The sequence below is a fragment of the Alexandromys fortis genome, unplaced genomic scaffold (genome assembly GCF_014885135.2).
Source record: "Alexandromys fortis isolate MF-2015 unplaced genomic scaffold, M_Fortis_MF-2015_v1.1 scaffold_23, whole genome shotgun sequence".
Taxonomy (NCBI): domain Eukaryota; kingdom Metazoa; phylum Chordata; class Mammalia; order Rodentia; family Cricetidae; genus Alexandromys; species Alexandromys fortis.
The window spans coordinates 10,996,499-11,021,937 of record NW_026067907.1 but is presented as its reverse complement, the minus strand read 5'-3'; the positions used below and the strand labels follow the sequence as shown (position 1 = coordinate 11,021,937).

Genomic DNA, 25,439 nt, shown 5'->3' with positions numbered 1-25,439 from the left:
AGGGTCTCAATTAAGAAAAAATAATAATTCAGAGACAGGGTGTACAATAACATGAGTGTCCTCCTCCTTCATGTACTGTGTGAAGAGATTTGGGTGTGGCTATTTTCCGCTTGTAACATGAGCATAACTTAATGCCCTGCATTCGCCCTGAAAGCCTAGTCAGGTGCAGAGTTTCTGAGTGTACCTCTTAGAGGCCAGGAGGATGCTGTACGTGGCTGTCTGAGTCATCTGCAGCACAGACAATGCTTGTAAACACAAAGAGCTCATAGAGGGTAGCAGGGTAGATGGCAGGCTGACGGGCAGAATGGGCCTATCAGAGTTGGGCTTGGTTCTTCTGCTGCTTTTTGGCTATAGAAGGAGCAAGGAGTGGAAGAGACTACAGAGCTTGTGGTCGGCCAGGGGGGACCCGTAGGTGTGTGAGGGGGCCCATAGGTGTGTGAAGGGACCTACAGGTGTGTAAAGGAGCTCACAGGTGTGTGAGGGAGCCCACAAGTGTGCGAGGTAATCCACAGGTGTGTGAGTGAGTCCACAGGTGTGTGAGGGATCCCACAGGCGTGTGAGGGAGTCCACATTTGTGTGAGGGATCCCACAGGTGTGTGAGGGATCCCACAGGTGTGTGAGCAATCCCACATTTGTGTGAGGGATCCCACAGGTGTACGAGGGAGCCTATAGGGGTGTGAGGGATCCCACAGGTGAGTAAGTCCACAGGTGTGTGAGCGGTCCCACAGGTGTGTGAGGGAGCAGCTAGTGCACACATCAGCTAGATGCTCTCTTGGATGTGTTGCGCTATGCTGGTCTCGTCATAGTCATGACAGTCTCTTCTCCACACAGCTTTGAACTTGAAAAATTGTGTCGTTTTATCATGTCTGTGAAAAAGAACTACCGGCGGGTTCCTTACCACAACTGGAAACATGCAGTCACGGTGGCACACTGCATGTACGCCATACTTCAGAACAACTACGGCCTCTTCACAGACCTCGAGGTGGGTGTGCACATCTATCAGAAAACATCAGTGATGCGATGCCTACATCCAAGGGAGTTTATGGCATGAACTTAGCACCAGCACCCAGACACATATTACACTTGATTGGAAATGTTGATCTAGGAATTTCAACTGTACTCAAATAACCCCTAGGGAAGTGTGTGTATGTGTGTGTGTGTCTGTGTGTGTGTGTCCTTTCTTCCTTATTAAAGCTGACAGGTCCTGCATGTATTTAACTGAGTGAATATTTCTTTTCTTTGCTTTGCTTTTTTTTTTTTTTTNTTTTTTTTTTTTTTTTTTGTTTTGTTTTTTTTTTTTTTTTTTTTTTTTTTTTTTTTTTTTTTTGAGACAGGGTTTTTCTGTGTAGTCCTGGCTGTCCTGAAACTCAGTTTGTAGACCAGTGTTGGGATTAAAGGCATGCACCACTATCACCCAGCTAGAGTGAATTTTTCTTGTTGCTCATATGCCCTGGCTAACATAGACTTATCAGTATGATTTGAGAACACCAAGCGCATAGTGTAGTTAAGACATTAGTGACATCTGGTCTCCTCCAGCCTAAGGAAACAGGCTTTGAGGTACACGACCAGCTTCCCAGCCTTCATGCCCATCCTGGAAGATCTCACAATTCCAGAATCACAAATATCATCCATTCAGTGACCGTAGCACACTCCCAGCCAAGTGCTGAGTGGCAAGAATTAGTGCCCAGGTACCAGTGACACTGACCCTGCTAGACAACCGGACTTTGAGCACATCCCTTTGGGCTCCCAGCCTGATGGTGTCAGTGACACCTCAGACCCAGGTATCTTTTCTTTCTCCCTGCAAAGCAGTGCCACACTTCTGACTATAAAGGACAACACCGCCACCTAGAATACATGGTCACACTCAAAACAGATCCACCCTAAGCGTCAGACAAAAGTCATAGTTGAACCAGAAACCATGGAAGGTGGATTCCAGGAGTGGAATACAGTACCACCTCAAACAGCAAAACGCAGGGCTGGGAGGGTGGCTCAGGAGGTGAAAGTTGGCCATAGAAGCCGGAGAATCCCCACAAGCTGTGGGCATGGCCGTGCACAGTTTAACCCCAGCTCTGTGGGAGGCAGAGACAGGAGGATTGCTGGGGTTTCCTGGCCGCCAGCCTAGGTCCAGGTTCGGTGAGAGACCCTGTCACTAAGGAATAAAGCAAGAAGTAATAGAGCAGGGTGTAAACAGAGACTCTGCTTTGCTTTCCTGGCTGCCCAGACCCAAATGATCTGTATTAATTACAACACTGTTTGGCCTGTTAGCTCAGCTTCATATTAACTAACTCTTACATCTTAAATCCTAGCCCATTTGTGTTATTTTACCATGAAGCTTGTGGTTTGTTGCCTCTTGGTTCTTGGTACACTACATGGCGTCTCCCTGACTTTGCCTTTTTTCCTCCGCTATCTCTGCTTGGACTTCCCACCTTGCTATATTCTGCCCTGCCAGAGGCCAAAGCAGCTTCTTTATTAACCAATGGTAATAAAACATATTTCCAGCATACGGAGGGGAATCCCACATCAGCAGGGCATCCAATGTCTTTCCCTAGCCTTTACACAGACACAAATGTGTGTGTTCCCCTTGCACATCTGCTGTTGTCTCACACACAGGCATGAAAAGGAAGAAACTATTCATAGTTGTTGCTCTTTTGTTGCCTAAAATAATCTTTAGTTTTAGCAAAATTTAACAAGATATCGTTGACTTCAATACATTTGAAAGATTCAAACGAAACATGCTTTCTGTTCATTTGACTAAGTTTCTGTCCTATTGAAATTTGCGGAGACTTTCAGCTTTTTTCCCATTTAACTCCTCTTGCAGTGGCGCAGCTGTTCTAGGGTCACCATGGCTGCCGCTCCCTCACCTGGCTTTGGGAACCTCTTTCCGCAGTTTCCTTAGAGCTGGAGTTCAGAATTGCCCAGACTCCTGCCTTCCTCTGCCTTCACCATTTCCTTTCTCCATCCAAGGCCGGTTTGAGGCTCAGACAACTGCCTTCCCAATTTTGACTCTCCTGCCACTGCGATCACCCTTGGATTCTGACAGCCACTCACCTGCGCCACCTGCAGGGTTCCCCACGCCTGCTGCTGGCGTCCTTCATAAGGGTCACCCTTGACCCTTCTCTCTTTTCTTTCTACAGCCAGTCAAGAGAGCCCCCGGGACGCCTGAAAACCGCATGCAGGCTTGGCTGACACCTTTAACACTTCCATCCCTGTCCTGCTCTCACCCTCCTCTGCCTTCCCTTGATCACTGCAAGCCCTGCTACACATCCCTAGACAGTTTTCTAAAGCTGCCAGTTAGCTGCAGACACGGCAATCCCGGAGTCCCTCACTCTGCTCCTTGTCATTTAGAATATGACATTGTGTGAGGACCCTGTGCCCTGCCCTAGGTCTCCAGCACGCTCCTGACCCAACTCAGGCGTGCTCTTCGACCATGACCTTCAGCCCCATCTTGCCTCCTCCCTTCTTCTCACAGGGCTCTGTTGCTGTCTGGCTCTTGGCTGGGTCTGGCCCAGGCTGCTCTCTTCAGTATAAGTTTACCTCCCTTTGGTTTCATAGCATTTTTCTTATTCCAATACAGTGTGCTGTTTTCATTTGTCCTGTGTTTGCATGTGGTGTGTATTGGCTGAAAATGGCAATGGCCTTATTAGAACCAGGAGAAACCCAAGCTGCCTGCCCCGTGCAGGACTGAGCTTGCCAGTGAGACTTTGGTGCATTTGATAGCTCCTGCCCCTTCTCCAGAGTTCAAGAGGAAAACGCATTTGGCTTGTCAGGTTCACATGCAGGAAAACAAAGAACAGGATCCCCCAAAAGTGTGTGATTCCAAAGATTCCTACGAATTTGTATGTATCAGTAGCAGAAATGAATATAATGTGAGTAACCTGGGAGTCTCCCAGGTGTCCCCTTGCCATGTCTTAAACATATCCACATTCTGTTATCTCTTCAAGCGCAAAGGCCTGCTAATCGCATGCCTGTGTCATGACCTGGACCACAGGGGCTTCAGTAATAGCTACCTTCAGAAATTCGACCACCCCCTGGCAGCACTGTACTCCACTTCCACCATGGAGCAGCACCACTTCTCCCAGACGGTGTCCATCCTGCAGGTAAGGTGCCAAGCTGCAGTGCTGGCGGGGGTGGTCTACACAATGCGCTGTGCAGGCGGCAGCTGCAGCCTACTGTGCTGTATTATCTTTAATGCAATTGCAAGTAGTTTTTTAGGATGTAGCATCCAAGGTTGGTTTCTCTATATCCCATAGCCAGTGTGTGGTATCTTCTGTCGGAGGCCATAGAAATATATAGCATATGGCAACTGATAAATTCAGATGTCAGCCCACCAGACCGTTGAGTCTGATGGAGGCTAATCCTGCCAAGACAAGGCCTGTAGGGTCATCGACTCTGGGAACTGCGGCTCACTCTTGTTAGAGCAGCTTGGTGTCTCCCCAACACCTGCACTGTAGTGTGTCATCTCACGTGATGTGTATGTGAGACCCTATGGGCACATATATCTGTGGATGGTCAGGAAGATGACTTTTCACTTAGCTATATAATTTTGGTATAGAGAATATGTGCTGGGGCATGCTTCATAACTAGATCTGTTTGTCCCATGAGGGCTGTGGACATGGAAAAGCCTGCTTTGTTGTTTTTTGCTCAGACTAACTGCATACAATTTGACCTCAAAGCAAGTTTAAACTAGATGAAAAGCCTATTGTCAACAGATTATAACCTTTACAGCTATGAACAAGGTCAGAGTTGCAGATGTCTAACCAGGTTACTATACAAATCACCATAAGAAAAGCATGTCAGTTCTTCACTTGCTAAGTCTGCTGACAATAGACCTATGTCACTGGGCACCCAGGCTGGGATTAAAGGCATGCGCCACCACTGCCTGGCAACCACAGCAATTCTTATAAAGGAAAGCATCTAATTGGCACTGCCTTACAGTTTCAGAGGGTCAGTCCGTTATCATCATGGCAGGGAACATGGTGGTGTGTGGACAACATGGTGCTGGAGAGGCAGCTGAGAGTTACATCTGGATTCAGGAGATAGGTATCAGGACAGAGAAAGACACTTGGCCTGACTGGGGCTTCTGAATCCCTAGAGTCCACCCCCAGTGGTACACTTCCTCCAGCAAGGCCACACCTACTCCAACAACATCACACCTCCCAGGAGTGCCACTCCCTGTGAGCCTATGGGGACCATTTTCATTCAAACCATCACACTTTCCTTTGGGCTAGCCCTTGACTTCTTCCATACCCTTGTGTTCCTCCATGCCTAAGCCTTTGCACCCCAGCACCCGACTTTGATTTAATCCACAGTCTGCTCTCCCACCATCTATGAATACATGCTCCCACCCATGACCCTTCTCTAATTTCCTGGTTTATATTTGACGCCCAAGTCTTTTGTGGATGGCTTCTGCCTACAGTAGAGCCACAGTGTCTACTACCCATGTGCAATCCCAATTTACACTCTCGGCTGCAGCCAGGGTGTCCTGTTTTTTCTGGCTTGGTGTAGGCATTCCTTCCCTGGTAATGTCATGTCATGATACCTCCACACAGTCTGGAGGCACAGCCTTATACCCCTCTTAGTTATTGCTGAGTTCCTCAGTGTCCACACCTCTTGGGTTTCTTTTTTGCCTCTTGAGGTTTTTCTCTTTCAATTGGGTACTCTTGTACATTCAGCGACTGTGCCTAACGTGTCTGCTTCTTGTGAGTTCCAGGAAAGTGGGCTGCTAGATACAGTGTGACCTAAAGTGGTTGAGTATATAGATGATTGTCTAAGCATGAGTTGTAGTACAGTATGAAATTACTAGTATTAACAGGTCCAAAAGAAAAGGCTGCTGGTAACTTCGTTACTTTATATTTCCTATGTCCATCACTATAAAAACACACGGAAATAAGGCACAGTAAAGCCACTTGTGTTTTGTGGCACCACGTGGTATCCTATAGATAAAATCGTCCACATAAGCAATTGCTCTGTCACGACAACGAAACAGTCCCTTTGTTTCCCCAAACTTGTCATTGCAGTGACATTTGGCACTGTTGTCCGTCCATACTGTTTCCAAGTAGTGGAAGATGCCCTGAGGCTAGGTGTGCTGCTACTGGTGGTTTTCCTCTGGTCTCTCTGTAGCTGGAAGGGCACAACATCTTCTCCACCCTGAGCTCCAGCGAGTACGAGCAGGTGCTGGAGATCATCCGCAAAGCCATCATCGCCACTGACCTCGCCCTGTACTTTGGGAACAGGAAGCAGTTGGAGGAGATGTACCAGACGGGGTCGCTGAACCTCCACAACCAGTCGCATCGGTAAGGACAGCTTGGCTGATGCTATGAGCCTGATGTGTGAGCCAAGAACTGTAAATGTGTGTGTGTGTGTGTGTGTGTGTGTGTGTGTGTGTATGTATGTGTGTGTTCAGCGGAGAACACACGGAGGGCATGCCTCTGCGGACGTGCATTTTGGTGGTGGTTCCACTGTTTTTCCAGGGGATGGTTTGCAGAGTGGACTCAGCTTCAGGCCCAGTGTGGTGTGAGTCTCTCACCTGCCTCAGATTCCATGTTGTGATTAACTGTATCCAGTCAGTCTCTCCTCCATGAGGCCATCTTTATCCTAAGGTGCAAGGACAGCTACTTACTGGTTCCATCCCTGTCTCTTCTGGGATCCTTCCAGACCTGGTCTTAGATTTCTTTCTAGCGGATGGTCTCGGCTTTTGGGCTCTTAGCAAATGGGTAGAACTGGAGCCCAGCTCGCAGGAGTAAAGGATGTCTTTATAAGGATGTGTGCGCCTCAGCTCAGCAGCAGCTGAGCAAGCTCCCCTCACACCAGGGCACGCCCACATTCTGCAAGCCTCGAAATGTATATACAATATATCTATCTTTCAGAGGAACAATGCGGGAGGCCATCTTTCTTTCACACACAGCAAGGCCTCTCCAGGACGACTTGAGCCACTGTTGGTAAAGCCCCAAGGTGCCTCTCATTCCTCTCACTCTGCCTCCCTGATGCTCACAAGGGCAGTGTGCTTCAAGTCGCCTCGGCCCACAGTGTGTGTGGTTCTTGTGCCCACACCCTGTGCAGGAAGAGGAGTTTGTTTACATTCTCTTTATGGCACCTCTGGAGGGATATTCGACCCTCCTGAAGAATGCTTATTTTCAGAAACCCATCCTTCTACTTTTTTCTTGGATATATTCACCAAATAGTCACAATAATTAATATGTCATTATAGAAAATTTAAACAGCAAATTGAAAGTCTATTTTTCATGCTTAATGCATATGGGCCTCTGTGTTGGTGGCACACATTAGCTGTGACTGGTTTGTGTTGGTTGACAGTTTTAAAGGTGATACTTGTTTGTCTCAACAATCTTCCGAGTGAAGAAACCCGAGCAGGAAAGAGAGCGACAGTCTCACTTTTACCCGGATGTCACGAGCTTGCTCTGGCATCACCCCATTGTTTCTCCAGAGGTGTGCACAGTGTGCCTGCGGTGTGTGCCCATCCATGTGCCTTCTCCTCCAAATGTGCCTATGCCAGAGCCGGTCCTTTTTTTAATTGTTTTTATTGAGCTGTATGTGTTTCTCCACTCTGCTTCCTTCCACCCTCCCTCCCCTTCTACTGTCTCCCATGGTCCCCATGCTCCCAATTTACTCAGGAGGTCTTGTCTTTTTCTGCTTCCCATGTAGATTAGATCCATGTATGTTTCTCTTAGGGTCCTCTTTGTTGTCTAGGTTCTCTAGGACTGTGCTTTGTAGGCTGGTTTTCTTTGCTTTATGTCTAAAAGCCACTTATGAATGAGCACATATTATATTTGTCTTTCTGGATCTGGGTTACCTCACTCAATATGATGTTTTCTAAATCCATCCGTTTGCCCACAAATTTCAAGATATTGTTATCTTTTCCCCCCGTTGTGTAGTATTCCATTGTGTAAATATACCACATCTTCTTTATCCAGCCTTCAGTGCAGGAGCATTTAGGTTGTTTCCAACATAAATATTACAAATTAAAATTTGCAAATATTAAAATTGACAAACATTGCAGAGCTTATCTTTTTTAAAAAATCCTATAACACAATCTAACATAAATAGTTGTAAAGGTTTAGAAACCTTCTCCAGATTGATGGTGATAGTTTCTAGACTTTGCCATTGTAAATTGTAAACAGTGATACAATAAACTTTGCTCATGTGATCTTTCCTAAGCCTGTGGACCCTTAACATTATATAGCATAGCACTGGAGAGATGGCTCAGTGGTTAAGAGCACTGACTGCTCTTACAGGGGACCTGAGTTTTGTTCCCAGCATCTACGTGACAGCTCAAAACCAGTTTTCCATTGTCTTCTTCTGGCCTCTATGGCACATGGTGCACAGACACACACACAGACAAGACACTGATAGACATGAAATAAAAAAATTAAGTATATATGTGGCATATATTGCTAGAAATATACATACATTAAGCTTTAAAACAGACAAGGTAGGAATTCCCCCATATTCTCACAGGGGGGTGAAAAGAGACCTGATCCATGTGCTCTTGTCTGCTGCCCCAAAGCATCTCACACTCGCTGACCTCCGCGTGCCCTGCTGTGCTGTCTGTCCACAACGCTTGCTTGTGAACAAATCATTGTCCGACCTGTGTGTGTGTGTGTGTGTGTGTGTGTGTGTGTGTGTGGTCTGAGGGTGGAACCCAGGGCCTCACACATGCCAGGGAAACCCTCTATTACTGAGTGATTCTCTAGCCCTAGATTCTCTGTTAAGAACAAAGAAACCTCAGATCATGAAGACACATCAGTTACTTGCCCTTCTCCAACCCCACAGCCATGCAAACACTTCATACGTGTTTGTGCGTTTTATAGCTCAATTTTTATATTTCCCTCTGAATTCTTAAATTAATAGAGTTATATTTGTATTTCCTCTTGATGCATTAAATCAGTGTCACTTAATGGCTAGTTCAGTTTCCCCACGGTGTTGACGATGTTAAGAGTGTTGTAACCTGGGAGGTCTCCCGAAGCATCTCTGCCAACCGTCCGCTCCCCTGCAGTCCATCTGTATTGGCTTTCATCTTATGGAATGAGTCACATGACATCACAGGCTTGCACCCCTTCCTGTGAGTGTTTCAGAAGCAAATGGTAATCTGCTGTAGATCTTCCAAATTATTGACATTTTAGTATTACATTTAATTGTTTACCTGAAAGGAAAGCACAGTGTCATTTTTTGGATAATATTTATGGGTTATTTGCCTTTCCCAACTACAAGTTTCTATGAGAGCAGAGTTTGTCTTATTATGCAGGATCCAGAATTGCTAGATTAAATGAGCAGGCCAATGTGTTTGAAGTTACTAGGGGACCATGAGCACATTGTTGTCTGAGTTGCTTTCAGCTTTCCCTCTGAGGTCTGCAGCGATAGACTGGTCACCCTGAGATTATACCGGGAATGCTTCCTGCAGGAACCCCACAGGGCGCAGCTGCAGCTGCTGGCGGGAACCCCTTCAGGGTTGAGGTCTAATTACATCCACGAACAGAATAAGGATCCGTTCTGGCATCTCTGAGTGGTCATGACCATCTAGCTGATTTATAATTGTGAATAAAAACAGTAATTATACTTAATACGGTTACATGCCAAATTTCCAGGCTTCACACTTCCTCATGAGCAATAAAATAACGACTTTGCGATGTGTTGTCTCAATAATGTTGACAGTTCTAAGTGTGAGGATGTTTTCTGTGGGAAAGGGTCTACACATTTACAAAGCCCAGTGCTATTAACACCGCTTTTTACAGAGTTCCGATATGAGAAATTTTTTTCAGATTAAACCTTATTATACTACTTAACATAAAAAATATTGGGTTGTAAAAAATGTTGGGGTGTGGGTGAAAATACATCGAATGAGATTGACTCACTTAAATTGCATGAAAGAATTATTTGTAACTATAAGGCTAGTTTTCATGTTCTCCGTCTGTCTAGTAAATTAATTCTTTAGAAGCCCAAATTCAAAAATGCTCTTCTTTTTCTAAAAATCAATGGAGCCAGAGAATTGTAGATTTCTCTGGTCACTTTAAACTACTTGGGTCTTGAAGTGGCATCTACTTGGGATGCCGGGTGACCATACATGACTGCCAAGCGTCTCTCAGTTATCCGCCCTGACCAGTAGCAGATGAAAAAAGGCCTCGGGATGTCCCCTTAAAAAAGCCAGATTGTGAGCCGGGCGGTGGTGGCGCACGCCTTTAAATCCCAGCATTCGGGAGGCAGAGGCAGGAGGATCTTTGTGAGTTTGAGGCCAGCCTGGTCTACAAGAGCTAGTTCCAGGAAAGGCACCAAAAACTACAGAGAAACCCTATCTTGAAAAACCAAAAAAAAAAAAAAAAAAAAAAAAGCCAGACTATGGAGGTCGGTGAGTAAGACAGGAACTGGACTGATGGCAATCAGCACCCTATGATGTGGAGTTCGGGAAACTAGTGAGAACTGCGTGAGAGTCTCTACGACCTTGACAGATGACCTGACAAACCATGTCCACCAGTCCAGGCTGTGTCCCCAGTGGAGAAATCTGCTGGTAGCCCTGTGTCCCTCAGACCTCACCGAATACCTGCGAGCGGGAAGTGTCAGTGTGTCTCACCTCTGACACAGTTCTGCATGTCAGGTGATGAAGGATCTTTATGACTTCATTTCACAACTAAGTATCACCAGAGAAAACCCAGTAAAGTTGCCGGCAATATGTTTCTTTGAACTTTTAAGCAATTACTATTTTTCTTTAAGAGAAAAGATTTATCTGTACTTGCGTACAAATCGCAAGTAGTGTATCACTGCAGAGGCCAAGAAGCTAAACAGAAAACCCCTTTCTTTGTCAAAGTTTGAGTCTGAACAAGTTCTAGCTAAATAGCATAGCCTGGAGGAACATGGTCTACCCCACTCTGCATGCATCAAGTCCTCCTCGGACCTGGTCATGTGACTTCTCCCTTGAAGAAGTTGAGTATTTTTGTACGTCTCAGACTTGGTGGTTGTAGGATGAAAGTATAGGGCAGGTTTTCTGTTCAGGTGACATTACAGTTGCAGAGGTCTGTGAAGTGAAAGCTTGGCCCATAGCTCTGAGGAAGGCTAGACAACCTGGTAACTGCTGCCTGCTGCGTTTGCTCCAGCAGGGATAGCGAGGCACCAGGAGCTCAGAACGCGCTCCTGTACAACCCGATGTCACATCTAAAGCCACTTTGCCCTTTAAGTCCACATTGCTGTCCCACCTGCTAAACTACGTGGTTCTGATTCTTAATGCTTTTTCTGTCATTGGGAAGTGTCGCACCAGCAAGCCTTACTCCTGATGATGCCTGCACCCCCCCCCACCCACCCATAGGTCTCCAGGCAAAGCGCAAATACCGCACTCACCAGTTTTATATTATCTTCCAGAGACCGTGTAATTGGGTTGATGATGACTGCCTGCGATCTTTGTTCTGTGACGAAACTATGGCCAGTTACAAAATTGACAGCAAATGATATATATGCAGAATTCTGGGCTGAGGTATGTCCTTGATTCTTATATTAACTTAGACATTACCAATGTCAACGAATAAGTGAATGAGTGAATGAACGAATGAATGAAACACGTGGCCAGTCAGTCTGCCTAAGACCTGATTGGTCATGCTCATAGTTGCCTTGGAAACCCGTGGTCAGTCACATAGCATGACAAATTCATGGAGTATCGTTGTGTGCTGAGAACTCTATCCCAGCCTACCCGACTGAGGGCAGATCCCCTGATCCCCACTGGAAGAGTGAGTGTGAGAGCATGCTCAGTGAGCATTGCTGCAGCAACTTCCCTTTCTCAACAGCTGACCTGTGCTCACTGGGAAATGTACTAGTGGATATTGCTTTACATGTGCAGTGGGTATTGAGGGCTCCGAAGCCCTGGGCTGTATCTGCCGCCCGTGAGGACCTGGGGAGAGTCATCCTTGTTTGACCCTAGCATAAGACAGTATCAGTGTGTTCCCAGGACAGCTCAGGTTCTGTCTTCTACAGAGCAGCCAGCCTCTAGAGCAGCTGTTCTCAACCTGTGGGTCTCAACCCCTTTGAGGTTAAACCACCCTTCCACAGTGGTTGTCTAAGATCATTGGAAAACATAAACATTTTCGTTATGATTCGTAACAGTAGCAAAGTTACAGTTATGAAGTAGTAACAAAGTTAATTTTGTGGTTGGGGGGGGTCACCACAACATGGATCAAGTGTACTAAAAGGCTCGCAACATTAGGAAGGTTGAGAACCGCTGCTCCAGGCCCCCCCCACGTACATGTGTGAATGCGCGTGCGCGCTCACACACACACACACACATTCACTCACTTTGTTTTACCATGTAACAGAAGCTGTCAAAGCCTAGTTAATGAAAGTGAGATCCCCTGGCCCAATCCTTCCTTGCCAGTCAGGTCAGTTGTGTGGTTGTGTGGTTGTGGTTGTTCCTGTGACTACAGCACGTCCTGAAACACCGCCTGGGGAAACTGGGCTACTGTTCCGCTCATTTTTACACACCATGCAGATCATCCTTTACCGACTACAGTTGTGTTCTAAGCCATGAATGAAGATGTGGCAGACACGGAGTGTAGGTTCCTCCCTGCACACTCCCCATGGATTACCCAGTCTCTAGGACCTTGTCCTCCCTGGGAGGAGCCCCAAATAGTCTCCAGGCCCTGGCATTTGATTTAACCTCCTGAAGTCCAGTGTCTCCTCTCCTCCCCACCATACTGCTACTGCTGCTTCCTACTCTACCCCTCCCACCGCCACATTCCTCACCTGTGCCTTTCAGAGCAGCCGTGCAGAATGCAGTCTTGGGTCATACAGTCCCAGAGTACCCTTGCTTGGCCCTTAGCGTAGCTCTGGGCATCAGCACCCCATGTCAAATCCTCCACCAGCATTGGCTTCAGATCTCCACCCCTGCACCCCCTGCCATAGCCTGCCTCTGCCCCTCACAGTCCTTGAAGTCCTCCTTAGGAGCCTGCCTGTCACTGGGTTTCCTTGTCAGCATTAATCTGGCTCTAAGCACGCGCTGAGGTTGCTTATCTAGAAATGTGTTCCCCTCTGAGACTCCTGACAGCGTCCTGAGCAGGAACTTGGTAGTTTTCCCTCCTTTGGTTAGAGACGAAAGCGATGAGACCACCAGTTTCTGCATGCAAAGCGGGGAGCTGAAGAACTGGTGCTTTGGGGACCTGGGTGCTACAGGACAAGTTTTAGGGCATAGAGTGAGGGGTCTAGCCACTAATGGCTCACTAACAGGTCCTAGGTTTGGTTTCTGAAGAAAAAAAGTTGACTTAAATGACTCCGTGTGCATCATTAAGAATACTTCAACAGGTTTCAAGGGAACAGAAGCTAGTGTCTGTAGGAGCCGTAAGGATACTGTGTCTAGTGTCTGTATGAGCTGCAAGGATGCTGTGTCTAGTGTCTGTAAGAGCTGCAAGGATGCTGTGTCTAGTGTCTGTAGGAGCTGTAAGGATACTGTGTCTAGTGTCTGTAGGAGCTGTAAGGATACTGTGTCTGGTGACTATAGGAGCCCTAAGGACGCTGTGTCTAGTGACTGTAGGAGCTGTAAGGACGCTGTGTGCATCTTGTAGTACTTCTAGAGGACTAAGTGGAATGACACAAATGCCCATCCCCAAGTCCACTACAGCAACCACTTACATCAGGAATGTGGTACCAGGCTATGTGTCTGTTGTCCTGGATCCCCGCTGACCCTTTTGGCAAACTGCTTATCATCCCCCCGCCATCACCCATTTCACACAAAGGAAGAACCATTTGAGAAAGAAGCAAGGGCAGCCATGATGCCTTTGTAGGCCCATCACCCCTCCTGCCATTCGCGGCTCTGCAGTGGCACCAGAGGAGATGTTCCGGTGTCTAGTAATTTGGCAGAGAAGAATCTCAGAGCACAGTACAGGGACACAGAGATGGCCATTGCTTTGACACCATGTCTCTTGGGGCAAGAGTCATTTTAAAGGAAGTTTTCATTAACACCCAAATTTTGTATGACTATTTGAAAACTACGGGTCACCTCTTCCTGTCTACTGCAGGGAGATGAAATGAAGAAGCTGGGAATTCAGCCCATTCCCATGATGGACAGAGACAAGCGAGATGAAGTCCCGCAAGGACAGGTATGAAGACCAAGAGCCGTCTGTGTGGTTGTCTGTCTCTCTGTCCGTCATCTATCTATGGAACTTGGTGGTTCTGAACCCTCTGTCAATGGGTCTCAAACCCAGAGCTCACTGTTAGTGTGTTCTGTCTGGTCCCCGTGTTTGTGTGAACCTGTGGGGGTCCTGCACACTCTGGGGTGTCTACTCCTTCCCCTCTTCCCTCCACTGCTGCTTCTGTTCCACCGTTTTACATTTGGCTATTCAATTATTTGAAATACATCTTGTCGCTAAGGAAGGGACCTAAAAAAGTCTTTCTAAACATTTGTAACAGATTCTTTTCCCAAAAGGGTTCTGTTTTAGGACTCTCAATTAGAAAAAATAGTTCGTTTTAAAATAGGTTGAGCTTTACCAAAAGAGTAACTCATTTTGTAGCATGAGTGAGTTTTAAATATGTCTGAGACCCACAAATTTTTTCCCGTTCTTCTAAATTCCAAACTGATCACTGTGAAGCTGTTTTATCACAACAGGGAAGTACTCTCTTCCCCAGTATATAATCTTTTTCTTGGGTGTTCTAGCTTAGTGACTCCTTGCTCATATTTAGAATAAGAAAATACCTGCACAAGCTATGTATTTAAAAATAAGCCCAGGATCCTGTGGCAGGAGTTTCATGAGTTCAGGTGTCATGAACTCAAGGCCTACCTGTACTGCAGACATGACTCCATCTCAAACCCATTTCCAAAGTGGAAACGTATAAGCATTGCTCATGCGTGGAGACTGTGAGCATTACAGTAGGAGACAGTGAAATCGAACCACGTAGGCCTCTTGCCGCTTCTGCTCTCGGATGCGTCTGGAGTTGTGATTCTCAAGAAGCTGCTGGGCTAACCTAGGGAGTCGATGGTGCCACTGTGCCATCTCATTGGTCAGTCGTGAAGTGGGGCTCATCAGTGGAGGGCAGCCCCACAGTGATCTGCCTCTGCCCTTCACTAGGTAGCCTGGGGTAGCATTGGTTGGTAGATGGTGAGGTCTCACTGTTAGAGAGAGGGGAATGTTGAGCTAGGAGAGCATCACTGAGCACCAGTGAGGAGTGTGGGGATGGCACAAGGCTAAAGAAAGCAAACCAGAAATGGCGTCAGCTGCCCTTGCATGCTAAGCTGGAAGAGTACTGGGCAGGTGAAGGACTATGGGCCCCCGACTTTGCAATGTCTAGAGGGCAGCATCAAATTCACACAGGACCTTAACAGGCCTTGGATTCAAGCCTGACTTCTTGAACTTGTTTAACTCACTGAAGTTTTAACTCCCATGGATGTAAGTGGCTGCTCTGTGTTAGGAATGTGTGCAGGTATTCTTGGCATTTATCTGAATGCACTGTCAATCACTCAGCACTGGTCTGCTCAGGGCTCAGGAGATAGAGCAGATAGCACTGATCAGACACAGGGCACAGCACACAGAACATAGTACACAGCACTGCACACACACAGCATGCACAGCATGAATACACACAGCACACACAACAAGGTACCACACATAGCACACACACACAAATAGCACACAGCACACACGCAGCACACACAGAACACACACAGCACAGATACTACACACAGCATGCACACACACAGCACACACACAGCACACACACAGCACAGATACTACACACAGCATGCACACACACAGCACAGATACTACACACAGCATGCACACACACAGCACACACACAGCACATAGACACAAACAGCACACGTAGCATACAGCAGAACCACTGACTTCATACTTAGGCTTTAGGGACAGAAAAGTGGGGGCATCCACATCCTAACAGTGGTCTTGCTCTGTTTCCCTGACCTCACTGTGGCAGCTTGGGTTCTACAATGCCGTGGCCATTCCCTGCTACACCACGCTGACGCAGATCCTCCCGCCCACGGAGCCGCTGCTGAAGGCCTGCAGGTAAGCACCGCATTCCGTCAAAGCCATCCTGAACTCTGCATGAGGTTTCTCACTCCATCGGCCTGTGGGTATGTGGTATTCAGTTTATAGTGAGTTTTTTTTTTCTGATTTGCAGCTTGCGTCCTTGCTGTGCTAACCATTTGCCCTGTTCAGGGGTCCTGGCAGCCCATGCCATGGACCAGGGCAGGTCAAAGGGGCTGTGTGCAGAGAACCCCTCGGGGTAGGGTGCTTACCTGTGCTCTGTGTGAGCCAGGCATGAGGAGTCTCCCTGAAGACAATGAACCTCTTTTTCTGTAAGCGGCTCCCTTCTCGACCTGTGAATGTCCTGTCTGTGGTCTATGCTGATGCAGCCTCTGACACCGTGTGTGGCCCGCAGACACTCAGACATGCCAGTCACAAATCTCACAGTCACCGTGTGTCTCCTACAGTGACCTCCACGTGGTGTATGGGGAGAGCACACACATTCATTCCTCCCAGATGGAGTGGGAGCCACTGTCAGCCTGCAGAGGAGAGTCCCGCACTGTCTCCTCAGGTGGCTGTCAGGAAAGGGGCCCATCTTCAGTCACAGCAGGAACCGTGAGCGGGAGGGGAGAAAGCTCGGGTGGATGCCCTTCCTCTCAGGTGTGCTGTGCCCTTCCGTCTGATACCTGTCCTGTGGCAGGGTCCCTCCGCCTCACCTTTCCCTAGGTCCCAGCTCAGATAAGAACACTGATACTTTTAAAGATTCCAACTCTTTTTGTTTGTTTTCTGAGACAGGGTTTCTCTGTGTAGCCCTGGCTGTCCTGGAATTCACTCTGTAGACCAGGCTGGTCTCAAACTCACAGAGATCCTCCTGCCTCTGCCTCCCAAGTGCTAGGATTAAAGGCGTGTGCCACCACCTCTGGGCTCTAATTTTCTTTTTAAGAGAAGTCCCGCTTGGACAAACAGAAGGTGACTGGTGTCCAAGCTTTCTCATCGCTCAGGCTTGCCCAGGCTGGGCAGCTGGGGTGGACCCCAGGGAAAGAAGAGGTCATGCCATTAGCCAGAAGGTGTCAGATAAAACCCAAACGTGGTGTGCTCCAGCCTCTGCTGTGGAAGCATGTTTAAAACACCAAACCAATAAAGCCACCAAGGAAGGCCACTTTAAATCATTTGTTTAACTATCTGAGAGACGGCATTTCTTCCATCCAGGCCTGGATAGTTCTGCGTGTGGCCCCATCTCCTTGCTCTTCGGTGGCCCGAATCATTGGGAGTTCATGGGGACTTGATCCACAGAGGCTTACAGGGATGGCTCCTCCCTGGGCTATGGCTTGCCCCTAGAGGGATCAACTTGAAGCACTCACATCAGAGGGCAGTAGGGATAGCAACTCATCTGCATCCAGGCCTGTATATAGATGGAGACTGTGCATTGGTTTCCTGGCCTCCCAGACCCGAATAATCACACAGAAACTATATTAATTACAACGCTGTTTGGTCAATGGCTCAAACATATTCCTAGCTAGCTATTATATCTTAAATTTATCCATATGTATTACTCTGTATATCACATGAGGCTGTGGCCTACATGTAAGGTTTTGGCATCCTTCTCCTTCGGCAGCTACATGGCATCTGCCTGGCTCTGTCTACTCTCTCTATATATATCTCTTCCAGCCTGGCTATATTCTGCCCTGCTGTAGACCAAAGCGGCTTTTTTTTTTTTAATTAACAAATGCTAATAAAGCACAGTACAGCATACACAGGGGAATGCCACATCACCTGTACTTGGCAACGCTAAGTTGAAAGCCCCCTTTCCTATCTGGGCCGCCATGTTTTGTGGTAAATATTCAGGAGTGGGCAGGGTACATAGCTGTCAAACCTTTGAGCACAGGACTGACTGCAGTAGCTTTGGCTAATCCACATCATTTCTTAAAGGCTATCGCAGTATTTGAATATTTTATTCACATGAGGAAGGAAATTACCAAATTTAGCGTATGTCTTTTGCCAATATGTCAGACAATCCCTAAGATCTAGGAAAATGATACTCAATGTTATGGTGTAGATACCTGGCTTACATTGTGTTTTAGGATTCTAGCCCCCACCCCCACCCCACACATACACCCCAAGGTATTTTAGCATGCTTGCTAATAAAAGAAAGTTAGGGGAGTTTTTAGTAGTGTTGTGTATAAATTTTGTGCTTGCCACTGATAAAACTCCCTTCTGACATTGACTTTGTGCAAAACAAAGCTGAGTCAGGGTGGGGTGTAAAGAATTCCACCAGGCTCACAGGGTGAGCTGACATTGTGGGCTCACAGGACGGGCTCACAGGACAGGCTCACACAGCAAGCTGTCACCTTTGCAGGGTTGCGAGGCCATGTGCCTGCGACATACCTGCTGAAGACAAGGAAAGAAGAGATTAGAGGACAGTAGAACGGGGCTCCGATACACGGTCACCAGAGCAGAGTACTTCTGCAGTGGGACGTTTTGGAAGCCCATGCCATTGAATTTGAGATGTTTCACACAAGAGAGGCTGTTCAGATTAAAGGCACTGTGGAGAGGACAACTGCCTCCCAAGGTCTCTATAACTTGGGTAGTAACATCCTTCACTCTCACCTGCCACCCCTGGCTGCCTCTTGCCTGGATCAGCCCCGACAAGGAGCCCTAGGTACTCTTTCTGACTGCATCCTCAGTAATTAGTAAACACGACCCTTGTTCCAGCCCAGCTTTTGTCCTCATAGCCTAGAGCCCTTGGAACAAGGTGCCCGGTGCCCTGGTGTCTCTTGGGCTCACTGCTGAAGAGACGTAGCAAGAGCTTGCCTTGCCACCCCACACCAGTGGCTGTCAGCATTAGAATGGCTTTGAGAAGGCCATGACATCTGTAACTCTGTCCTTTGTCCCTAGGGACAATCTCAATCAGTGGGAAAAGGTGATTCGTGGAGAGGAGACTGCATTGTGGATTTCAGCTCCGGCAGCTGGAAAGGAGCCCTCTGAGAAGCTGCCTGTGAAGGTTGATGACTGATACTGGCGAGATGTCCGCCCAGCAGCCGACCCTCATCCTGCTTCTTCCACGTCGTCCCTTTTATTTTTAAGGGGGAGGGGACACCTCTCCCAGAAGGTACCATCACATACGTGAAGCAGAGGACTTCCTGCTTGTCGCTCACGCCTCGGACAATGAGCTGTTTGGGCTCCACCGTGTTCAGACATCAGCTGTTCTGTGGCTCCACCCGACTCCCTAATGACCTCTGTGAACAGGCCAGCAATGCACTGGCCTTGAAGGTGGGCAGAGACCACAGGAGGGGTTCCTGTCCGGGTCCTTCCGTGAGGGTGTGGTCAGTACCCTGGCTCTGTGCTTCTCCTCTAGGGCACTGCTGCTTGGTGGCGTTGGCTATAAACACGACACCCGTCCTGTAGTGAAGTCCACATGTGACCTCCCTGTTGTAGCCTGGGACACAGGTAATGAAGGGTCACATCCCGCAGGCAATTGAGGAATTCCAAGTTGTTGACTTTAGGCAGACTAGGTGTGTTCTTTCAGTTTATTCTGGGGCGCGTAGGTGAGTTGGCTCCGCCTAAGGAAGCAGACCTCTGCCCTTCGTCAAGGAGACACAGGGTACATCCCCGGCATCCGAAAACCTCAGCTTTCAGAGAATGAAAACACGTTCCCCTTGCTGTAGACTGTAGCCTTTGGCAACTTTAGCCACAGAGAAAATAAAAGTAAGGCATCTGAATTTCCTGCAGCAAGAAAAACCTTGTGAGTAAAATAATATGTTAAATTTCCAAACAGTTCCTTTCAATTTTGACTGTGTGTTATGGCAGCATTTTAGTCTCATCCAAATGGAAAGATTATTCCAAATGACACCCCATCCCACTCCGCACTCCCCTCAGAGGCACCAACAGTGCAGCCTCAGTCTCCTGGGATGGCAATCTCTCCCTCACTGTGCAGGGCCGCCACGCTGACCCTTGATCGTGACTTCTCTGCCACGCTCCTATCCGGAGTCCTCCACAAAGATCCCCGTTTGTGACTCGTTCTTGTGTGTGACCGTCTGGTACCTGCTGCTGGGTGAAGTTAGAGAAGCTGACAGAGCTCCTGGACCCTTCCTGCTGTGTTCTAAGGAAGTCACTGGTTCACGCCATGAGGATTTTCAGGACGGTGTCAGGGAGACCAGAGAACCCGTGCTTGGTTGTTCTGGCTTAGTGAATGAGTCTTGAGAAGTCAGAGACTGGTCAGAAACAAACGGCTCTCTTACGGCTCTGCCAGGAGGGTGAAGAGTTGCTTTGAAACGCATTTTCGAGATAGGCTTTGATACACTCCATACTGTACGCACCACTGCTTACAGGAGCTTGGCATCAGCAAAAATCTATTGGGTTTTCTTCTACATATTGATTTATGTTATAGCAGAGCGGCTAAACACAAACCTTGTTCTCATTTTATATTAACACCATGTGCTAATTGTCCCCACGGGCTTCTGAAAAGCTACCATCTCCCCTCCATGACATTGATTTCACCGTATCAGGTAAAAGGCGATGCCAGTGACGTAGTACGCAAGGCGTGGGCACAAACACACAGATGTACATACGGCACACACGTGAGACTAAAGGAAAGGAAGGAACAAGCACTTATAAAAATGACAGTCACCCCCATATTCAAAAGCAGTGGTTTTCCATGTTGGGACATGAGGACATGAACGGAAGTGTGGCTTCTGTAAGTGTTCACAGGCAGAAGGCTGTAGCAAGTCCTTTCCTCATGCAGACACGCGGCACTAGATTTAACAAAAGCCGCTCTCCCCACACACGTTGACAGATCATCTGTCTTAGAAGCCGGGCTGCAGCAGGGGCAGCATTGGGATGCTTGTTTCATTCTGGCATTTTGAAGGAATGCATGAATTCTGTCCCCAAGTTTGGAGAAGGATCCTGGACGTGGGAATTCTGTGGCTGATTTAGCATTTCGTGGTGGCTGTGGCAATAAGAATATTACAGAAATCTCTCTCAGTTTGACCTAGCCAAGAATATTGTATTGTGTGGCCTCTACTGGGGCAGTTGTGCAGAGGAACCTGCTGGGAATTTACTGGCTGGACAATCTCTCATGAAATACAGCCACATGAGAAGCAGTTTGGATAAAAGGTGATAGCTGATTTTTTTAAAGGCCTTTTAAATTATTATTTTCTAAAAGATGTTTGTAAGATTGTTTTCACCATGTGTGAGACCCAGGAGGCATAGATTTGCCGAAAATAAGAGAGGCCAGGTTGCAGTCTTGTTTAGTTAATAATTTGGCTTTTGAATTCATGCAGTCAAGAGTGTGTGTGTGTGTGTGTGTGTGTGTGTGTGTGTGTGTTGGCAAGTATGTTTAGCAGACAAACACTTGAATCCTGCCTCTGAGTTTTTCCCACCTCTTTTCTCACCATGCTTTCTCCCACCAAGGATTTCCAGGAATTTCTCATTAGTGTCTGAGGCAAACTTAGTGACTAATAATGAATATGATAAAGAGAATGTTCCATTTACCGAAATTATTTTATTTATGATCATTTTAACACACAAGTTTTAGAGTCGTGGCGGTTGTTTAATTTCTTTCCACACTTTGTGGTACCTTTTTATCTGGGAAAATGTTCCCGAATACCTAGGTACATGCCAACACCGACGTGGAGTGTTTTGAGTCTGGGCGGTGAACCTCCAATCCTAAAAATTGTGTCACCATGGATTAGTTGTCTAACTTAGTTAAAAAATAAATAAAAGGCATGAGCAGCTGAGGAAGCAGCGAAAAGCTGGGTGGCTGTCAGCTTCCCACTTCCTAGGATGTGAGAAACAGGAAGAGAGAAGTTGAGTCCTGCTCCACCCGGCTTCATCCGGTTTGAAGAGCGCGCTGGTGATTGCCACTGTGATATCTCAGGAGACTCGTTCCCACAACAGTCAGGGATCTGCCCTGTTAGTGTTGGGCTCTTCTTTTCAGCCTGTGTTGGCATTTTTATTTGATACACACTTGGTTAGCTCTGCTTTTTCACTGTGCTCATGTATGTGTGAGATGTGTTGGCACAGCCTGCCTGCTGCTGCCTGACACCTTAGGGACTGAGCAGGTCTTCCAGCGGGCTTAGCTTGGCGTGTGGTGTTGCTGCTCTCTTGGGTCTAAATTAAGGTCTCAGCTTTAACAGGACTGAAGTAGGTGCCCTGCCTTGGCCCCCTACCTTTATTCTGAAAGCCAACTTTCCCCCTTTCTCTCACGTGCTTGCCTTGCATCTTTGGCAAGTGTAAGGGACAGGCAGCATTTAAAGGGGTGTGTGCCTGGTAAGTCCACCTTTGTTTGTCAGGGTCCTGTCATCCCTTGTCACTGATGTCTACCCTGGTGACTTAGGTAGGGCTCCTCTTGTTTGTCGGGAACTGTGGTTCCAGTTAGAGGCACGGATCTCTTGGTTTCTGGCTCCTCAGCTGGCTCTGATTTTGAAGGCTACTTCTCTCTGTTTATTTCAAATCTGCGTGGTTTGCTTTGCGCTCTGCTGATCTAGTGAGCAGGAGGATTCTAGGAAGGCTGTTCATCCAGTCCCCAACTTCTCCTGTTGCAGGCGTCAGTCTGACCTGGCAGTCATTGTGAAATTCGAGCTAGGCATGTGCACCGCCAGCCGTGGTTCCCCTTTGCGTGACAGCTGTATTTTCACATGTGAGTTTTTGTTGCTGCCCCCTTTGGCATTGTTTACACTAAGTTGAAATTAGAGCTGCCCAATGGAGTACAGCATTCTTACTGTCTTCAAACAAAGCTGTACCCTTTGATCAATAAAAGTATTTAAGGCATTTCACAAATTGACAAAGCCAGAACAAAAAGAAAGAAAAATGCTGGAGGTGTTCTTGTTGCCAACGAGGAGCACAGGACAACCAAGCTACTGTCTCCTAAGGAAAGCACACTTAGAACCCAAAGAAACACTGCCGCGGTCCCCTGACTTGTCCCTTCTCAGCCATGGAAGTTGGTGCCATGTGAGCTGTGAGCAGTCTGCCTGCTGTTACCGTAACTGTGAGGATTCTGCAACCGAAACAACACACCTAGAACTGACCCTGTGGCGGGGCGGGGGTGGGGGGTGGGGGGGTAGGAGGCAGGGGTGGGGAGTGGGGCGTAGGATCACACCCAAACTCCAGCGTGGAACCACAGCTGACTATAGTCTGCCGCCAAGGAACCAGCACACACAGCGCAGTGCTTAATCTCCAGGAATATACATTTGCCGATGTTTTATCTCTAATGTAACTTAAATCCCCAAATGCTTGTTTTTGTCTAGCCTGCCTAAAATATCATTCTATCATGGGTGTCCCCACTTTCCTTCCTGGTTTGGTCACCCAAATCCCCAGTCGTAAGCTATATCTAGACTAGTGACTCTAAATGACGTGTGGGAGTAGCGTTTCCATGTGGTCTGTTGTATAGAGTGGATGCTACATGCTCATTTACTGTACAAAGAGAAGTGTGGTTGACTGATGCACAGACGCGTTTCTGTACAGCGCTCTGCCTGTCTAAACACCATGTCCTTGCCCAGAACACTGTGAAACACTTACCAAATGGCAAATGCAGCGTCTGGACTCTTCCTGAGAAGAACAGCTTTCTCCACATGAACACATGAACAAAAGAGATTCTCCATCCGCACCCAGCCAAGGCACCTCAGAGGTCACGGTGACAGCCTCCTGGCTAGCCAACGCCTGCTGGAACAGGAGCACAGGTCCAAGCAACTGATCCTCAGGGGACGGGTCGGCAGCCAAAGCCTTAATGGGCTCTCTTTTGGAAGGGGAAAGAAAAGAATTTCAAGTTAACAATATCCAACACTATTATAGTTGATGAGTTAGTAAATTCCAAAAAGATGATTTTATATGTCTGACATTAAAAAAATATCTTTGTAAAGTGCGTAAGTGCAATAATTTAAAGAAGTCTTATCTTTACATTTATAAATTATAAATATTGTACATGTGTGTAATTTTTCATGTATTCATTTGCAGTCTTTGTATTTAAAAACCTTTACTGTTACGTTTGTATAATAGGACAGTAATCATTTATTATAACTCAAACAAGGTGTAAATAAACAGCCAGTATATATGCATATATGGGTGTTACATTGCAAAATCTGTATCTTTGCTCTACTCACATGCTTAAAGCAGTAAGGAATCTTTTGTGGATATGTAATTATACATATAAAGTATATATATATGTATGATACATGAAATATATTTAGAAATGTTCATAATTTTAATGGATATTCTTTGGTGTGAATAATTGAATACAAAGTTTTTAAAATATCATCTCTCAAGTTTGCTCTCGTTTGTGGGGAAGACGACAGATGCTTTGAGTGGCTGCCCCCGATCTTCTTCCCACAGCCACTTGCTTGACTGGGAGACAACACAGACTGCCCCAAATACAGCGGTCAAATGCTCTGTCTCTGTGGAGAGGGACCAGGGGATAGCCTCTCTGTATAAACATTAAGTGCACTGCTCCTTGATCTTGTCAGGGCCTTTGCTTGTTAGTGTTTTGGTGACTTGACACAAGCCAGAGTTATCTGGGAAGAGGAGCCTCAAATTAGAAAATGTCTTAAGAATTGACTTGTAGGCAAGTGTGTAGGAGGTTTTCTTGATTAACGACCTATGTGAGAAGGTCCAGCCCACTATGGGTGGTACCTCCCCTGTGTAGGTGGTCCTAGCAAGCCGTGGGAAGGAAGCAAGCCAGTAAGCAGTACTCCTCTGTGGCCTCTGCATCACCTCCTGCATCTAGGTTCCTGCCCAGCTTGAGTTCTGACTTCCTTGGGGGACGGAGTGGGACCTGAAAGTTGTAAACCGTAAGCAATGCTTTCCTCCCCAACTTGCTTTTGGTAGCAGTGTTGATGACAGCCACAGAAACCCAAGATGAGGCAGATGGCCGTGTCTCCTACTCCCGTACTCCCGCCCACCCTCTTGTCTTGTCTGGCAGGGGCTGGCTTTCCTCTGGGGTTTCACACACACGTGTGCACACATCCCACACCCCGACTTTGCCGCTAGCTAGGCTAGGGGTGTGTGGTTGGTGACTGTTTCTAGGGGTGTGTGGTTGATGACTGTTGTGCCATGGTAGGACATTTGTCTCTGAGGTAAGTTGTTCCCTTGCACACCAGATCTTGACAACTGAGAAGCACCTCACAGCCACTTTTCCACAGTCCTGGCTCTGGGTCAGGATTCACTGCTGAGGTCATAGGTCAAGGTCACGGTGGGGCTGGGGTCCAGCAGCAGCACCTCTGCTCTCCTGGCTTTCCACAGTGCAGGTGTAGATATTGCTGCTAAGGAAGCTCCTCCCTGGGACTGCCCAGGTGTGTCTGGTCCTCCCGTCCCTCAGCCTTCAGAGGGTCCCCAGCATCACACAGAGGAAGAACATAGAACAACACGGGTAAACCAGGGATTTGCTTCCAGAAAAATCTAGTTTTGTTTTGACAGGTCGCACAGATAATAACTGAATATACTTCTTCAATCACTTTGATAGACTATTTTAAACAGTAGGAGAGAGTTAGG

General features: G+C 47.3%; 1 protein-coding gene across 1 annotated transcript in view; it reads left to right on the top strand.

Moving 5' to 3' along the window:
* Pde10a (phosphodiesterase 10A) overlaps positions 1 to 24,209 on the top strand; it is a 191,835-nt gene extending 167,626 nt beyond the window's left edge. Inside the window, exons 16-22 of the mRNA XM_050135729.1 lie at positions 832 to 982; positions 3,942 to 4,097; positions 6,121 to 6,293; positions 11,362 to 11,473; positions 14,001 to 14,081; positions 15,910 to 15,998; positions 18,855 to 24,209. Coding sequence (XP_049991686.1) covers positions 832 to 982; positions 3,942 to 4,097; positions 6,121 to 6,293; positions 11,362 to 11,473; positions 14,001 to 14,081; positions 15,910 to 15,998; positions 18,855 to 18,972 — 880 coding nt within the window. The 3' untranslated portion in view covers positions 18,973 to 24,209. The remainder of the gene's footprint in view (positions 1 to 831; positions 983 to 3,941; positions 4,098 to 6,120; positions 6,294 to 11,361; positions 11,474 to 14,000; positions 14,082 to 15,909; positions 15,999 to 18,854) is intronic.
* The last annotated feature ends 1,230 nt before the right edge of the window (positions 24,210 to 25,439 follow it).